The sequence below is a fragment of the Arachis ipaensis genome, chromosome B3 (assembly GCF_059453495.1).
Source record: "Arachis ipaensis isolate K30076 ecotype BB chromosome B3, ASM5945349v1, whole genome shotgun sequence".
Taxonomy (NCBI): Eukaryota; Viridiplantae; Streptophyta; class Magnoliopsida; order Fabales; family Fabaceae; genus Arachis; species Arachis ipaensis.
The window spans coordinates 22,816,028-22,833,552 of NC_142438.1; the positions used below are offsets into that span (position 1 = coordinate 22,816,028).

The 17,525-nt window shown below is 34.7% G+C and overlaps 1 protein-coding gene across 1 annotated transcript; it reads left to right on the forward strand.

The window, feature by feature from the left end:
• The first annotated feature begins 11,001 nt into the window (after positions 1 to 11,001).
• SWI2 (switch 2) lies at positions 11,002 to 17,340 on the forward strand. Its single transcript, XM_016332763.3, has 8 exons — positions 11,002 to 11,577; positions 12,270 to 12,376; positions 13,293 to 14,208; positions 14,468 to 14,715; positions 15,412 to 15,538; positions 15,611 to 15,886; positions 15,985 to 16,228; positions 16,797 to 17,340. The coding sequence occupies exons 1-8, from the start codon at positions 11,119 to 11,121 to the stop codon at positions 17,123 to 17,125; spliced, it is 2,706 nt and encodes a 901-aa protein (XP_016188249.3). The 5' UTR covers positions 11,002 to 11,118; the 3' UTR covers positions 17,126 to 17,340.
• The last annotated feature ends 185 nt before the right edge of the window (positions 17,341 to 17,525 follow it).

Here is a 17,525-nt window from a genome sequence, read left to right on the forward strand (position 1 = left end):
GAATGGAAGGTAAATGGAATAAAATTAGTCAAAATAAGTGCAAAAGAGCATGTTCTCATAATCAAGCACAATTTAGGGAGAAAATACAAAAGCATGCTATTTTAGTGAATAAGTGTGAGTTTATGTAATGAAATCCATTCGAATCAAACCAAGATACATCATCAAATATGGATTCATCAGGAGGCGTGCTTCTTCCAGACAAGGCCAACAACACGGTGCATGTTCAATATCTGCCGTTATTGGCTGACTTTGATGCCATCGGTACCTACAGTTGGAGTAGTGCCGTCCTCAGCTGGTTATACCGTGCTATATGCCTAGCAACAAATTACAGTGTTGAGGGTATGGCCGGGTGTCATACGTTACTCATGTCATGGATATACTATAGATTACCTTTTTGGGCATCGAATGTGACGACGCTATACAGTTTTCCTTTAGCCACGAGGTATGTTATCAGTATTATGTCCTTTATGACTTCTATCAGTTATCCTTTGAGGCTGGATATTCATTTTTTTTAATTTTGTCGTTCCACAACAGGTGGGAAGGGAAAAAAGGACAGAATGACTATGCTGAGCAGCGCCTACTGAGGCACCGTCTGAGATTGGACAATTTGCAGGTGGATGAGGTTGGTGCTGACTGTTATTAATATCTTTCCAATAAAATACAAATGTGCATTGTGTGATGGGGTTGGTGTTTTTTGTAGTTTATATGGCAACCGTACATGGACCCCTGTATTCTGTCTAGAGTTCCGGTTGAATTTCTCGGCCACCCACATGGAGATTTTTATACCGCCATTGTGCCGCTAATATCTGCGCCTGTGCTTGCTGGCCCTTCACGACGAATAACTCATTCATGCGATGGTAGGTAGACTTCACAATTGCACACACCGGAAGATTTCTGGTGCCCTTGAGGACGAAGTTGATACACTCGGAAAGATTGGTCGTCATATGACCATATCGTCGGCCCTCGTCCAAGTGCTGCAGCCATTTAGGTGGCTCTAAGCCTCGGATCCAACCCATCATCTGAGGAGATGTCACAGGATCCTCGCTACTTATTAACTCAAGGTAGTACTGCACCTGCTCTTGCATCTTCGAATACGCGGAATTAACCAGGTGTCTTTTGGCCTCCTTACTCTTGAAACTTGTTGCGAAGTTGGAGGCAATATGTCGTACACAGTACACATTGTGGTTCCAGCCACATCCTTCGCGCTCCAATGCGGCCTTTATTGCCACATGCTTATCCGAGATCAGCAAAACTCCTGGCCGAGTTGCTACATGTCTCTCAAATTGGTGAGGAAGAAGTACCATGAATTTGTGTTCTCTCTTTCGACAAGTGCGAAAGCGACATGTAGAATGTTGTTATTTCCGTCCTGTGCTATACCCATGAGAAGGGTGCCTGCGTACTTACCATACAAGTGTGTACCGTCCACGGACACCAGGGGCTTACAGTGCCTAAAAGCTTGAACACATGAAGGGAACGACCAGAAAACTTGGTGAAGCATGACACTATCACGATCTAGAGTGTTCCTGACATAGTACGGCCACGTTTGGAGGTCAACAATTGTCCCTGTTGCAAAAATCTTTGGTTTGTCAAACAAGAAAACGAGCAAATTGACACTCAATAGAAAAGACCAAACGATGGTAAATTGTAACTAATACCTGGGACGAAAGCTTGCAGCGCATTGAAGTATCTACGCAGCTGGTCATACGAATCGTCTCAATCACCATAGATCCTTGCAATTGCCTTCTGCTTCGTGTGCCAAACCTTCTTGTAAGACACCTTGTACCCGTACACTGACTCAACCGATCCTTGCAACACCTTTACACAAATTGTCGCATCAGTATGCACCATGGGAAATATGTGCTAGCAGATCACATTGCTATAAAGTTGAGTGTGGTCTTGAGACATTGAACTTGCCAAACAAGTATGAGGCCCTTCGTATTTTCGAATTTCCTAAAATCTAGAAGACCTTGTTTTCGCAACCCGTACCATCCAATGGCATTGATCCCCGAACTGTTTGCATCGACAAACATACCGACTTTGGTCTGACTCTACCACCTTATATTCTGCATTCTTACGGATGTTGTAGTTTTTGACTGCCAGCATCGTTGTTTCCCGGTTAAGAAACTTCAACCCTATCTCCAGCTCCATCTCGACTGACACAGCATAGCTGCTCGGTCTATCCTCTGTGTTGCTCAAATGCATTGCTCCAAGATTTAAGGACAAGTAGTATGCTAGTATGCTGGAGGATATACCACCACCTACTGGTTCGACACGTGTTGGAGGAACAAAGTCGCCATGCAGAGGCTGCATTTCCCGTACGGCTTCTGCCTCATCATCGCTCTGCATTTTGTTCCGGCGTAACAAACGCGTTGAAGCTTGGACTACGGGTCCTACTGCTATCCCGACCCGGAACAAAATCAGCCGCTCCCAGATTTCTGACACCCTCTACATTATTGGAACTGGAAGAGCTTCCACCAATATCCTAAAGATTCAGACAAAGCTCCAATGAATAGATGTTTCCTATGCTGCGATGATAAGAAAACATCATCGACACATGCTGATCACATTTTATCTGCATTTTTTTATACACGAACGAGTTGGCCACCACAACAGGCATCCTGTAAGTCAGCTTCGTGATTTCTTTTTTCCCCACCATGCCGGTATGCATCAGAATCAGATTCTTCAGATCTTGCAACGATGTCTGTGGCGGAATCATTATCCATAGTGGATCGTCGCATACAAATGTAATACCTTCTGCCGTATGAGAAATTTCTGCATTAGGATATATAATCACATAAACGTTCTCCGAAGCCATACATAAAGCAACCCAATCTTAACAATGGAAGAATTTTTAGAGAGAAAGAAGCTTGTGAGGTTCAGAACAATTTCAGAGACTTAGAGAAGAATAGAGATAATGCCTTCTTCGGTGGAGGAAGCAGCGTTTATATAGCCACAATGAGGTCCCAATTCGTGTGCAGTACACATAAGGTGCCTCATCTCGCATGCACTAACAGTGAAATGGATCCAATTCGTGCCCGCCGCCCCAGAGTTTCCCATTTTGTGGATGTCAGCCACTAATTGGCTTCTCCTCCATTTCGCAGGCACCGTACTAGACATGGAAGCTGTCCGTGTCAGCTCCAATTCGTGGCCACCAGGAGTGAGTTGGCATGCTTCTCCATTTCGTGGGCGACGCCTATGAGATAGCCCTGCGTTTTTCATAAATGTTTTAATTTGGTGCGTATTCCGGGAATTAAAGTTTTTTCTATATTTAAATATATAAAAAAAGCCAATGAATAATAGGCTTTCGGCCAATGGATACTCAAAGATTTAGGGCTAGTGGATCTAAAAAAATTATAATTTAGTAAGTAAAGAAAAACATTGCACCACTTACAAAATCTTGTTTTGTTGTTCAACACTTGTTCCCAAAGGAAACTAAATTTATTTGCCACAATACTCTAACCTAATTATCTTTCTAAATTATTTAAAGAAATTGAAATCTCATGTTACATACTGAAAATAAGATTTCTCATGAATAAGTGCTTCATTGAACATGGTTCCTTTCAACCATAACAAATTTTGCTTGTTTTAATGAACCTGGCTTATTATCAACTCTCTTGAATTAAGTAAAATAGAACAAATGAACACCAAAAAGACTAATCAATCCTCATCAAACAATGCTGATACTAATTGAAGCCTTCTGATCAAAACAACGAAACTTTATTTCGGACGAAGAAGAGACCAAACTGTTATAAAAAGTAACTCATCCTAATTCCTATGTGTGGCTTATCTGTTATAAAAAGTAACACCACATCAGTTTTTGTGTCATAAAGTAAATAGGAATTCAGTATCTCTCTCTTCTCCATTAGGAAGAACTAACTTTAGTCCCTATTGTGATCCCACTTAATTAATTAATTAAAATACTTAAAATTAATGTAATTATTTTTTTAATAATATTATTTAAATTTATAAATTTAATAATAATTTATTATTAAAAAATATTAATATTAAAAAATTCATATATAACAATAATACATAATATATAATTCGGGATTACACTAATTTGTAAAATTACTTAATACAAAGAAAAATATAATTAAGCTCTATAGTTGACGACAAGCATTGTGAAATTGTCATACGTGTTCAATCAAGTCCTCTTTCAATTGTCTATGTTGCTGCCTATTTTGAAGTTGGGCATTTATTTGGAGAAATTGATGGTATGGAAGAGAGTGTTCTTCCCCCTTTCCTTTCTATTTCAGCGTGTAAGAGTGTTATGTGAGGAGAGAGAGTGTTAAAAATTAGGATTTTAGGTTTAGTTTAGTTGGGCCAAGGGCCCACTATGGGTCCGGTTGACCCGGTTTGGTTCGTTCGGTCCAATCTTGGTCCGATTTCTACAAAATTGGTATCGAAATTCTCGACTCAATCTCTTCTATCATATTAAACCATAAAAATCACATTTTTTGCTTTCTATAATAAATTCTCATTTATGGGTTAATTAGCCATTAATTAACCGAATTTTACATAGTACTCTGTTACATTCTCGATGAAATAGTAACCTTTTCTTCTTGATCTTCATTTGCTATCCGTAAAAAGTCATTCAATAATTATCTCTAAGCTATAGCTTCACAGATTGACATCCATAGTATCATCATTTTAAAAATTATATTTTATATTTTTTACGCAATACTCTTTCCTTCTTTTTTCTTTCAATTGCATTCTATAAATACAGCACTACAAGGATTTTTGCATTTACAAAAACATATGGTTAAGTTTATAAATGTTGTTGTCCTCTTCACCAGTTTCATTCATGTTACTTTTAATAAAATAGTTACATTTGTGTATCTCTAGAAGATTTATTTCCCCAAAAGGTATTTGCATTTTTCTTTTATTAAACTTTCATATCCAGCTTCAGTTCATTTATTGTTTTAGTTCTTACTTCAGTACTACCAGTCTGTGCTATTTATCTTGCTAGAATAATTCACATTTTCTCATATCGGATGGAGACCCAACAAAGCTCTCATAAATTGGTGGAAGAGAGTCGTATTTTTTACCTATATATCAACCCATTTTTGGTATTATATGCTCCCTCACAACAAGAACCTTTTCGTTATTGATTTTTATTTATTTAATATTTCTGGTTTGTTCCTAATGTTTAGTTGATTCCATACATATTCATACATAAATCTAATTTTATATTATGGTTACAGAACATCCATGAGCTTCCCAGCATATTTTACAAAGAGTACAAGAAATTCTTTGAGGATAGGGGTGAGCACGGGTCGGGTTGGTTCGGGTTTAAGGTTAAATTAGAACCGAACCAATTGAATTATAATTGGTTCGGTTTGGTTCATATTTATATTTTTTTTTGTGTACTCGAACCAAACCAAATTGATTGAAAACGGATTGGTTCGGTTCGGGTAATTAGATACCCGATGAAATATAAATTCATAAAAAAAAATAAAAAAATAAAATTTTTATCTTAAAAAATCTGTAAGTATAATAAACATGTAACATTAATAAAAATAATCCAAACATGTTAAACACCAAATACATTAAAAACTAAACACATTAAAATCCAAACATATTAAACACTAAAGATATTAAAATCCAAATATATTAAAAGGAATATATATTTTTTAAATTTTTATTTAATTAATATATAATCGGATCTACATGTTGGTTCGGGTTTCGCACCCCCAAAATTGTTACCCGAATCAATTGCTAGAGAGAGTCATTGGTTTGGTTCGGGTTGGACCCGATTATCCGTTGGTTCCAAAACCAATTTAATTGGTTCGGTTTGTGTTCGGACGGATAATCGGGTACCCGCAACCGTGCTCACCCCTAGGTATGGTGCAAAATCTTTCTCTCCCAGCTGAGGTTGTGATAAGCCATTTTCGACATCATCATACTCTAAGTTTTGAGCAAAATTTCCTGCATAAGTGTCTCTTTCATCCTCAACAATCATATTATGCAATATAATACAAGCTCTCATTATGTTGGCAAGCTTCTTCTTTTCCCAAAAGCGAGCTGGACCACGTATAATTACAAAGCGTGCTTGTAACACTCCGAATGCTTGCTCCACATCTTTTCTTTGCCCTTCTTGGTATTATGCAAATAACTTGCGTTTTTCCCCATGTGGCTTTGAGATTGATTTGACAAATGTGGCCCATTCAGGATAAATACCATTTGCTAAATAGTATCCCATAGTATAATTATTACCATTAATAGTATAATTTACCTCCAGAGCACGGTCATTTAGAATATCATCGAACAATAGAGAACGATCTAACACATTGATATCGGTATTTGAACAAAAAACTCCAAAGAATGCATGTCATATCCAAAGGTCTGAAGATGCTACAACCTCAAGTACTATGGTTGCAACCCACGATAACCACTCATGTACATACCTTTCCATGTCTTTGGACAATTTTTCCATTACCAATGCATGAAGTTAATGCTACCTAACATGCCAGGAAAGCCACGACCCTTCGCCAATTGTAGCATGCGTCGTACATCATTTGGATTTGGTTTTCACAAGTATTCATCCTCGAACACCGAAATGACACCTTCAACAAATTTTTTCAAGCATTCAATTGTAGTGCTCTCGCTTATGCGCACATAATCATCAACAGCATCAGCTGCTACGCCATATGCTAACATCCGTATTGCAGCGGTACATTTTTGGAGTGGTGACAAGCCTCTTCTTCCAGTTGCATCAACCCTCTGTTGGAAATACGGATAGACGTTTGAGAGAGCGTCTACTATCTGAAGAAACACATATCTTCTCATTCGAAATCTCCGTCGGAAAATGTCAGCATTATACACTGCTTCATCTGCAAAGTAATCTTGGAAAAGGCGATCATGTCCTACTTCTCGATCTCTGTTGATCCATCTACGAGGAGTTTGGATAGAGCTTCTATCGATATATTCTTCTTTTGAATCTTCGAATAAACACTCATCGATCCAATGATTCATGAGTGTGTTATCTTGCCGTCTTCTTTTGCCATACAAAGCCTCATTAAACATATCATCAAAATTTCTAGCCATATCTTGAAATGTAATTTTTAGTACTCTTTCGAGGTGAGAAACAAGAGTTGAAATGGAGTTGCAGAGTCATTGATAGTTGATATTTATAAGTGTGTCTGCAACAAGTATCTACTTTTCAACGGCTAGTTTTACAACAGCTACTTAACGGCTAGTTTTGCAACGGCTACTTAATGGCAAGTTTTTTCTTGTCTAAATTTAAAACAGCTAGTTTTGCAATGGTCACTTTCATGAACAATAACGACACAATAATATTGACTAATTTGAAAAGTTACATCAGAAATAAATAAAACAGATTACATCACATACCAGTAATACGCAATAAAAATAAGAACATACTACATAACTTTACAAATACAAGGAACTATTAAATAAACCACTTAGCGATTATTTTCTCACATGCAATCTCATGAAAAGCTTGTCGTTTTTTACTCATTGTAGACGTGTCAGCATTAAGTATTTGCATATCCATTTCCCCTTTCCTTAGCCATCCTTTTCATTTTTCTTTCTTTTGCATTTATCTCCATTTTTTTTAATATACATCTGAGTTTGTAATTCTTGTTCTTTCATTGCCGCTTGAATTTGTAACTCCTTCTCTTTGATTGCCATAATCTTTGTTCTATGTTTCCTCTTCTCTTCTCTTTCTTTTTCCCTATCTATTAGTTCCTTTTCTCTAACATTCTTAATATCTTTCATGAGGGATAGTTTTGTAACAACCGATGATTTCTTTTCGCTAAGATCTTCAGACATTTGTGCTTTTTCCTTACCTTTTTTCTTGCTCTTCTTTGATCCTTGTGGGCGAACGGGAGAGTCCACACCGGGTTTATCAGCCAACGGTATTTCTAGGTTTGATGAGGATGAGTATGCTCCAGTTGCACTAACTTCGGTTCTCTTTAAGCCTCCACTCTGTGTAGGTAGTTGGCTTCTCCATTTTTGCTCCAAACGAAGCATGTTCCAATGCCTCTCAAAAGTGAATTTTTGACCATAATTTGTGGAATAAAATTTATAGGCCAACTCCTTTATATCATCAGCGTTCGAACCACTCCTTATATTTCGACTAGCTTGATCGTAGCAACCAGCAAATTGTGCAACAGTTTTGTTGATCTTATACCATCGTTTCTTACATGCAACTACCCCCTTGTCATGTCGGAACAAAATTCTACACAATAGCTGTGAATTCGACTCCAAAATGTTTCTCCCTTTTGATCGGTACCAACTATAGGTCAATTGAAACATTTAACCATGCACTAATCAGCATCTTATCATCTTTTCAATGCCAGTGTTAAATACTATCTTGCCTCCGATCTTCAATATCATCATCATTGAGGTCGATAGCATCTAATCCACGAGGGTTGGCAAAATCTGAATTTTGCAAATTTGGACTAGATTGTATAGGAGTATGAGAGGATGGGTTAAAAGAGCCACCAACACCAGATGAGTTATGTCTTGATGCACTGAATTGAGTTGGAAACGGTAAGCAAGTTAGAGTAACATTTTCGATAGAGGGGTTAAATATGGCTGAAAATGAAAAATGCGGTGTTTGTGAATTTTGATTTTGTGGTTGGAATATAGGAAATTGATTATTATAAGGAGCTTGAAAATTGAAATTAGAAAGATTTTGTGGATTTGAATTTTGAAATGTATTTGGTAGTGTAAAGTTTTGATTTGGAACTTGAGAGTTTGAGATTTGAGATTGTTGGGTATTTGGAATTTGAGAAAAGTTTTGTAAGTAATTGAAAAAAGAGTTGAATTGATTTGGATCCATTTTTTCGAACAAAAAATAATATCAGCAGAACTTTGATTTCTTAAACTTGGAAGAAGATGAAGACGAGTAGAAGACAGTGTGAGAATAGAAGTGTATCTAAGTGGTATATATAGAGTAATAAAATATTAATTTATTAATAATAACGGTAACATACTATCGACTAGTTTTCAACGGCTAATTTTACAATAGCTAGTTTTGCAACAGCTAATTTTAGTAATGTGGTTAGCATTTTAAATTTTAAAAATAAAAATAACCAATCCAATAAAAAATTATTTTGTAAAGTGTAAAAATTAAATTTATTTTTAATGTAAATAAATTTAATTAATTATAAATAATTAATATAAATCATTAATTAAATAAAAATTTAGTTATTTAATCTAATTAATTATTATAATTATTAATAAATTAATTATGATTAAATTATTATTTAAATAATTAATATAAATTATTAAATAAATAAAAATATAATTATTTAATATAATTATTTAATTAATTAAAATTTTATATAATTATTTATTTTTATAATAACTTGTCATTTGGCAAGTTATTATTGGTTATCACAAGTCCTCATTTAGAGGGACTTTTGTCTCTTAAAAATCATGCGGAACCCTTCTTCTCTTTCCTCCAACGATTAGTTTCTATGTTTATCAGAAAAAGTGTTATTGAAACGCGAGCGTTGGGTTGGTTTCTATGTTTGTTTATCAGAAAAAATGTTAGTAGAACGGGAGCGTTGGAGTTGCTCTTACAACACTCTCTGGCACCTTCTTCAACACTAGGTTGCGTTTAATTTTAAGGATAGGATAAGTTAAAATATTGATAATAAAATATAAAGAATAAAAATACAAAAATTAGTATTTTTATATTTTATTTAGTGATAAATTAAAATAAATTATTAAAGTTTAATTTATTTTCATTTTTTTATTTAAAAAATTTAAAAAATATATAATAATAAAAAATATAATTATAAAAAATTAATAAAATAATAAAATAATAAAAAATAAGTTGTGTTTTTGATTAATTTCATGTTTCATCTGTCAAACACGATTTTATATCTCAGTGTCTCATGTCTATAAACAAACAGTCAAATACAGCCTAAGACTCATTCTTGTTAATATTATTATAAAGGTTTAATTACTCTGTTAGTCTCTATAGTTTCGCAAAATTTTCAATTAGATTCCTATACTTTTTTTTCTTTTAATTGGATTCCTGTACCAATTTTTTTTTTCAATTAGTCCCTCTTAGCAGTAATTGACTTAATTTTATAGGGACTCAACTAAAATTAAAAAATTAGTATAGGGACCCAAATAAAAGAAAAAAAAAGTGTAGAGATTCAATTAAAAAAAAATTTTGGTGCAAGGACTTAATTAAAAGGAAAAAAAGTACAAGACCTGATTAAAAATTTCACAAAATTATAGAGACCAACAGAGTAATTAAACCTATTATAAACTAGACTAAGACTTGCATAATACCTGAAAAGATAAATTAATTATGATATATGATATAAAGAGAAATATAATGAACCATCAAAATCTATTTTTTTTGTCATTATTTACTCATCTCTTTTAGTTTAGTAATTTAATAATATATTTTATCTCATATTTTTAAATACTGATGACTACCTGATAGTCAAAAATAATAAATTTTATTTATGAGTTGATTAGATAATATGTAAATTGATGTTAAATTTAAATATCTTTTGTTAAAAAAATTGTACAAAGTATTAATTTAGTTATTTGTATATATTTAATATAGTTATTCAAATAAAAAGTAATACGAAAAAAATTATGAATTAACCTAATTAATCAAGATATGTTAGAGTGACAGAGTGTACTTAATAGAAAGATGTATCAAATTTAAATATGAGAACGAGATTTTTAATAATGTGTGAGAGATTATAAAATAAAATAATAACAAACATGTATAAATAAATTAAATAACATAAAATTTGAATATTATTATTATTATTATTATTATGACATTTTTATTGTATATATTTATTGATAAGTAATAAATTTAATTGATTGATTAAAGAAGTTAAAGTTATAAATTTATTTTTCATAAAAATAATGAATTGATTATTATTTATTGCCATCTAATTGAAATTGCTTATATGAGATTATTAAATAAAAAATAATGTAACTTAATTACTTAAAATTATTGTACGAGAAGTTAATATTAATTTTTTATTAAATGTATCATTATCATAGATGAATTGAAATTTTGCAGGGGATTCAGGAGAAACGGAGAAAGAGACCCCTCCCTGCGGAACGCTGACATTTGCGCGCGTTGTTCAATCCAAACCTCATTCCATGTCACTGCACGCTTTCAAGGAAACTCTACTAAGACCTTGCACCACAACCCAACAACAACAATCTTCTTCTTCTTCTTCTTCTTCTTCTTCTTCTTCGCTATCAATTTCCCAAAGCCAAACACGCCCTTACTCCTTTCTTCACGATTCACACCTTCCCATCCCAAGAAAACTCCCAAAATCCACTCTTTCCCAGCAGCTCCGCCGCCTCCAAGAAGACGACGCCGACGACCACACAATTTCTTGGCCGCCGCTTCAGCTCCACAATTCGGTTAAGAAGCGAGAACCGGAGGAGAAAGAAGCTGATGATGGTGATGACGAGGATGGAGAAGAACAGGAGGAGCTGCAGGTGAAGAGGGGAAAATTCGGAATAGCGAAAATTTCACAGTTTCAGTTTGATCACACTGGACCGTTTGAGCCTCTTGTCCTTTCTTCAGGTGGAGAAGTTCCAGTCATTCAGGTTCCCCTTTACTTATAGCATTTTTAAGTTTTTATGCAATTAATTGAATGCATTAATTGACATTGTTTATTGGGGCTTTCTTATTTATTGGTATATTAGTTCCAAGTTCCAATCTTGCAAAGTGTGCTCTTGGAACACATTTAATGTACGCTCGAGTAACATTCACAATCAATAATTTACTGCTTTCATGTAATTTTTAAGCTTTAGAATAAAAATGTGTGATTGTAGATGTTATTGGAGCAAGTATTTCTTGGTTGAATTTGTGCATTGGCATTGGCATTGGCATTTATCAACCAGATACATACTAGTATTTCTAGGGTTTATCAACTTAGAATACTTACTAGCATTTATCAACTAGAATACGTACCAGAAGTAAAACAAATCAGTTGGATGTTTACGGTAAATAGATTGCATAATGGCAGGTTCAAGTGGGTCACCTAAAGATTACTAGGTTTTATATTTGTTTTTGGATAGTCTATTCTTTATTTTAGTTTAGCATGTTCCTGATTATGAACTTACATGTTTTTTGGCCAAAAAAGAAATGGTGTAGTGCTCATATATGTGACTGAGTGGTGCAATATTTAGAGGAATTGCAGATAAAAAATTTGAAACACTTTGATAAATGATATTAGGAGTGTAGAGATTTGAAACACAATTGAGATATTTACTGTGAGGTGCTGATCGGATTTCAGGTTCCAGCATCTATAAATTGTAGACTACTTGAGCATCAAAGAGAGGGAGTGAGATTTCTGTATGGTTTGTATAAAAACAATCATGGTGGTATCCTTGGAGATGACATGTAAGTTACATCTTATCACTTGCTCCTCGCACTCTTTTGCCTTTTTTATCTGGTTGCATTTCTTTCTTCTGGTTTTTTCCTCTACTACTCTATGTGGTTATTTCAGCACCATCAAATGCATTATATATTGAAAGGGGTGTGTGTGTGTGTGTGTTTGCAAAAATTCTGATTTTGAAAAATCTAACAGGTAGGGTTCTATTACAATTCAAATAATGATTTTTTTTCTTTTGGTTGTTTTGTCCAATCACATGCTCATAAAACAATGGTCATGCATGGATATTATTCAAATTTTAGTGCATGACTGCATGCAACACTGTTAATTGAGAACCCTGTGAAAAATTTCGTTTTTACTCATGGGCCTGTGTGAAGTACATGTTCATGACTTCTCCTTAGAATATAGATCACAAGAACTGGCAGCATCTTCAACATAAAATGATATCATGTTTTTAAATTTTATAAAGATAAGATTTGTGTTTTAAGTGTTTTTAATGAGATATTTCTGTTTAGTTTCTGGAGCCTTTTACAAAAGAAACAGGCTCAATAGTACAAATAGCTTCCGCAACTAATATATGAAAGGAAATAGTATGTTTTCCTCCCAAATCGTTGATTTCCTCTTATTATTTAACTAGGTAAACCAGCACATCTGTTTGTAATGGATTTGTTCAAAAATATTTTGGACAGCGTAGCAGTGCTCTTCATCTAATTCACTCATGTCTGCCCTCTTGTCTATATCTTCTGAGTTTTCTTGTTTAATTTATAATACCACATATATCATGATTCAGTCAACGTCCTTTGAATTTTAAATTTCTGGATCTTCTATTTTGTGTCTATATACTATTTATACTATTTATAGAGTGCCATACAACTATAATTACCGAGTTGAGGTTAATTTTGAGCGTATTAAAATTTCAAACAGGGGTCTTGGAAAGACCATTCAAGCAATAGCATTTCTTGCTGCTATCTTTGGTAAGGAAAGAGACTCTATGCTGGGTGAAAATGACGAAGAGAAGAGAGACCCTGTATTGATAATCTGTCCGACTTCTGTCATTCATAACTGGGAGAGTGAGTTCTCTAAATGGGCTAATTTCAGTGTTTCCATTTATCATGGTGCAAACCGGGATCTGATACATGAGAAACTAGAAGCAAATGGAGTGGAGATACTTATTACAAGTTTTGACACTTACAGAATTCACGGAAGTTCCTTGTCAGATTTCGAATGGGGCATTGTAATTGTTGACGAGGCTCACCGGCTTAAGAATGAGAAATCAAAACTCTATAAAGCATGTTTAGAAATTAAAACCCCTAGACGTTATGGTCTTACAGGGACCATAATGCAAAATAAGATAATGGAGTTGTTTAATCTCTTTGACTGGGTTGCACCTGGATCACTTGGGACACGGGAGCACTTTCGCGAGTTCTATGATGAACCCCTTAAACATGGTCAGAGGTCATCTGCTCCTGACAAGTTTGTCCAAATTGCTAATAAAAGAAAACAACACCTTGTGAATGTTCTTCATAAATATTTGTTGAGAAGGACAAAGGAAGAGACAATTGGACATCTTATGATGGGGAAGGAAGATAACATTGTGTTCTGTGCCATGAGTGATTTGCAAAGACGTGTTTACAAGAGAATGTTACAGCTTCCTGATATCCAATGCCTTATAAACAAGGACCTGCCTTGTAGTTGTGGTAGCCCACTTACACAAGTTGAATGTTGTAAGAGGACAGTACCAAATGGAATTATTTGGCCTTACCTTCACCGAGATAACCCTGATGGTTGTGATTCATGCCCTTTCTGCATTGTCCTTCCGTGCCTTGTCAAGCTTCAACAGGTTAAGCTTAATCTTTGAGATATCTTTGCCTATCTCTGTTTGTACTGTTGCTTGCATAAATTCTCTCAAAAGCTACTTATTCACACCGTTGGATGTCTTTCATCTTTATTTTTCATAGGAGTTTCTGCGTTCTAGGTTTTAATATTTATCATGGTTCAACTCAATAATACAGATTTACCTAGATGTCATGTTCATGATGCTTTGTTACTTTATTTAATTTGACTATTCATGTGTATTTTTTTTTTAAATCTTTTTTCAGATAAGCAATCACCTTGAGCTGATTAAGCCAAACCCCAAAGATGACCCTGAGAAGCAAGGCAAAGATGCAGAGTTTGCTGCTGCTGTCTTTGGCTCTGATATTGATTTGGTTGGCGGAAATATGCAGAGTGAGAGTTTCATGGATCTAAGTGATGTGAAACATTGTGGAAAAATGCGAGCACTTGAAAAGCTTCTGTACTCATGGATTTCACATGGTGACAAAGTTCTTTTGTTTAGCTATTCGGTGAGGTGAATACATAGTACACCCCTCAAGTTATGTTTGTTGTTTGATACTTTTTCTGCTGATTTAAGTTAGGATGGATATGGCACAACAGAGATTGAAATTTTAGGCAACTTGAAACATGCATTTTAAGTTTCCATTAATAGAGTAAAGCTAACAATTAGAATCCCCAGGATCAAAGAGGCTTGGAACTAAAGGGGCACAATAGAATAAGATAACCTAAGCTTTGGTAAGCTGCAGAATGCTCATTAAAAATACTGTAGTAGAATAGGATTCTCCTCTCCTCATTGAGGCATTTAGTACCAGCTGTCACAAGTATCTAACTTGTCACAAGTATCTAACTGTGACGATCATATGCTAGAATTACTCTTGTACCCTTCTAGAGCTTGCAGATCAAGCTGCAAAATCTCTACCTATGAATATGGTTGTACACACTAGTTGAATCATAATGGAAGTATCACATTTAGGTCAATCACTCTCTCTATCTGCAGAATTCTTTAGAATTCTCTTACACATTTTCAAACTTAAATTATAAATATAGATTGTACTATGTAGAGTGCTCCCTTGTATGTATTGTTCACGGGACTTATTAGCATGGCATTTGGAAAGCTTTGCATGAACATCATTTGCAGTAGAAAACTGGTGTTTGCATGTGCTTATGTTTTCCTATTGAATTGAACTTAATTATCTTTTCCACTTTCCAGGATGCTTGACATACTGGAGAAATTTCTCATACGGAAAGGCTACTGCTTCTCAAGACTTGATGGGTCTACTCCAACAAATTTGCGCCAGTCTTTAGTTGATGATTTCAACTCTAGTCCTAGCAAACAAGTATGTCTCAAACCCAATGATTGAGTGAGCAGTTTTCCGATTCAATTTGTGGACTCTTATTTATTATTTTAGGTATTTTTGATATCAACTCGTGCCGGTGGGCTTGGGTTAAACCTTGTCAGTGCAAACCGGGTTGTAATATTTGATCCCAACTGGAATCCTGCACAAGACTTACAGGCTCAGGACAGGTCCTTTCGTTTTGGGCAGAAGCGACATGTTCTGGTGTTCCGTCTTCTTGCAGCTGGTTCGCTTGAAGAACTTGTTTATTCTCGTCAGGTGTATAAGCAGCAGCTTTCAAACATTGCTGTCTCAGGAAAGATGGAAAAACGATATTTTGAAGGTGTCCAGGTATGAAATACATATGCATTTAAGTTTTGCATTTTTTTTCATTTGATTTTAGTATTTTTAAACTAGTTCTCATATATACCTCATTAATTTGCTTGCAGGACTGCAAAGAATTTCAAGGGGAGCTTTTTGGAATTTGCAATTTATTTCGCGATTTATCTGACAAGCTATTTACTAGTGAAATCATTAAACTGCATGAAATGGGAAAGGAACATCACAATACAATAGAACAGGAAAAAGAAAATCTTTTAGAAGAAACTGATTCTCTAAAATCGGCTTCTGACACTGAAATATGTGCTGGAACTGCAAGCAACGTAGCAAGTAAACCAGATTTTGAAGACCTTGGTAAGTTTAAAGATGCCTAAACTTATCTGAATTTCCATGTTTTTTCCCATTATAAAATCTATTGTCACCGAGAAAACAGTTAAGTGATAACATGCAACCAAAACTAGCGTAACTTTTGGATGTTTGGTGTTCTTTCATGGTTAATTTCTGCTTTCTACAATGAAAAGTGGCAATAACTTAACAAGACATAGGAAGAGTACTTAATTGTTGCAAAAGCTCTTGCTGTGTACATCCAATCATAGCAATTGTAGCCTTTGTGTCTGTTAATGTTTTGAATCTTTCGTCTAATTTGAAAATTGAGATCCTCAAGGTTCAAGGCATCCTTAAACGATATGTCAATTGACAATTTTAAGCTATTAATATTCCTGCTGATAAAATTTGCTCTTGTAAATTTCCTTCTAAAATTAGTATGGTAACCAAACATACCTAGAAGTGGAGTCATCACCCTCAGGCTTCAGGGCATCAAATCCTTGAAATGTGGGAATAAAGCTTCTATGGTTTATGGTTTTCTTAAAAAATTTAATAATGTTCCATGATAAATCTTGTAAAAAGAGCATATTTTTTTCAGGAATTGTGTATGCTCATCGAAATGAAGACATTGTCAACTGTGGACCTGTGATTCAGGGGAAGATAGATAGCAGGATCCCTTCAAAGAGTGATAGCTTAGTCAAGGCAAGCATCTCTTCAGTCAACCAAAGAAATAAACCAGATTGTGTACCTAAAAAACAGAAAGCTCCTTTGATTGATGAAAGGAAGAGAACCCAATATAGCTTGCTTGCACATTCTATGGGCATGGAAGAGCTTGCATTTAGCAAATGGTTACTATCAGCAACTCCTAAGGAGAGGGAGGAAGTGCTTCAAGACTTCAAGAAGAAAAAGAAGATGCCTAATGGTTAAAAGGAATGGTTCATGTAGATGGCAAAACAAATGGTTATGTTGCTACGATTACAATATAAAAAACATTACTGATTGTAACATTATGTACAGATGGCAAATATAGCATACCACCCTTTTTTTAGTAGTTTACCATTTTCACAAAGTGAATATGAAAAATGTATCTTGTTCCAAAGGTTGTAGCTTTTGTGTATGATGAACTTTAATTGTTACTTCAGGCTTAGGTTTCCTTTTCTCAAATTGAATATGCTATATTTAACTCGTACATTTGATGAATCTTCACATCGAGCTTTGCGACTGGAAGGTTGGTAAGATTCCCGTGAATTATTTTTAATTTGATAATGCCATATACTTCAAAGAGAGGAAATGGATTTTATTTATTTATTTTGACTTGGTCGAAATG

Excerpts from the sequence above, each read along its gene's own strand:
- SWI2 (XM_016332763.3), top strand. The coding sequence starts at position 11,119 with ATGTCACTGCACGCTTTCAAGGAAACTCTACTAAGACCTTGCACCACA. Across the intron at positions 11,578-12,269 it reads GAGAAGTTCCAGTCATTCAG|GTTCCAGCATCTATAAATTG; the intron begins GTTCCCCTTTAC and ends ATCGGATTTCAG. Across the intron at positions 14,209-14,467 it reads GCCTTGTCAAGCTTCAACAG|ATAAGCAATCACCTTGAGCT; the intron begins GTTAAGCTTAAT and ends ATCTTTTTTCAG.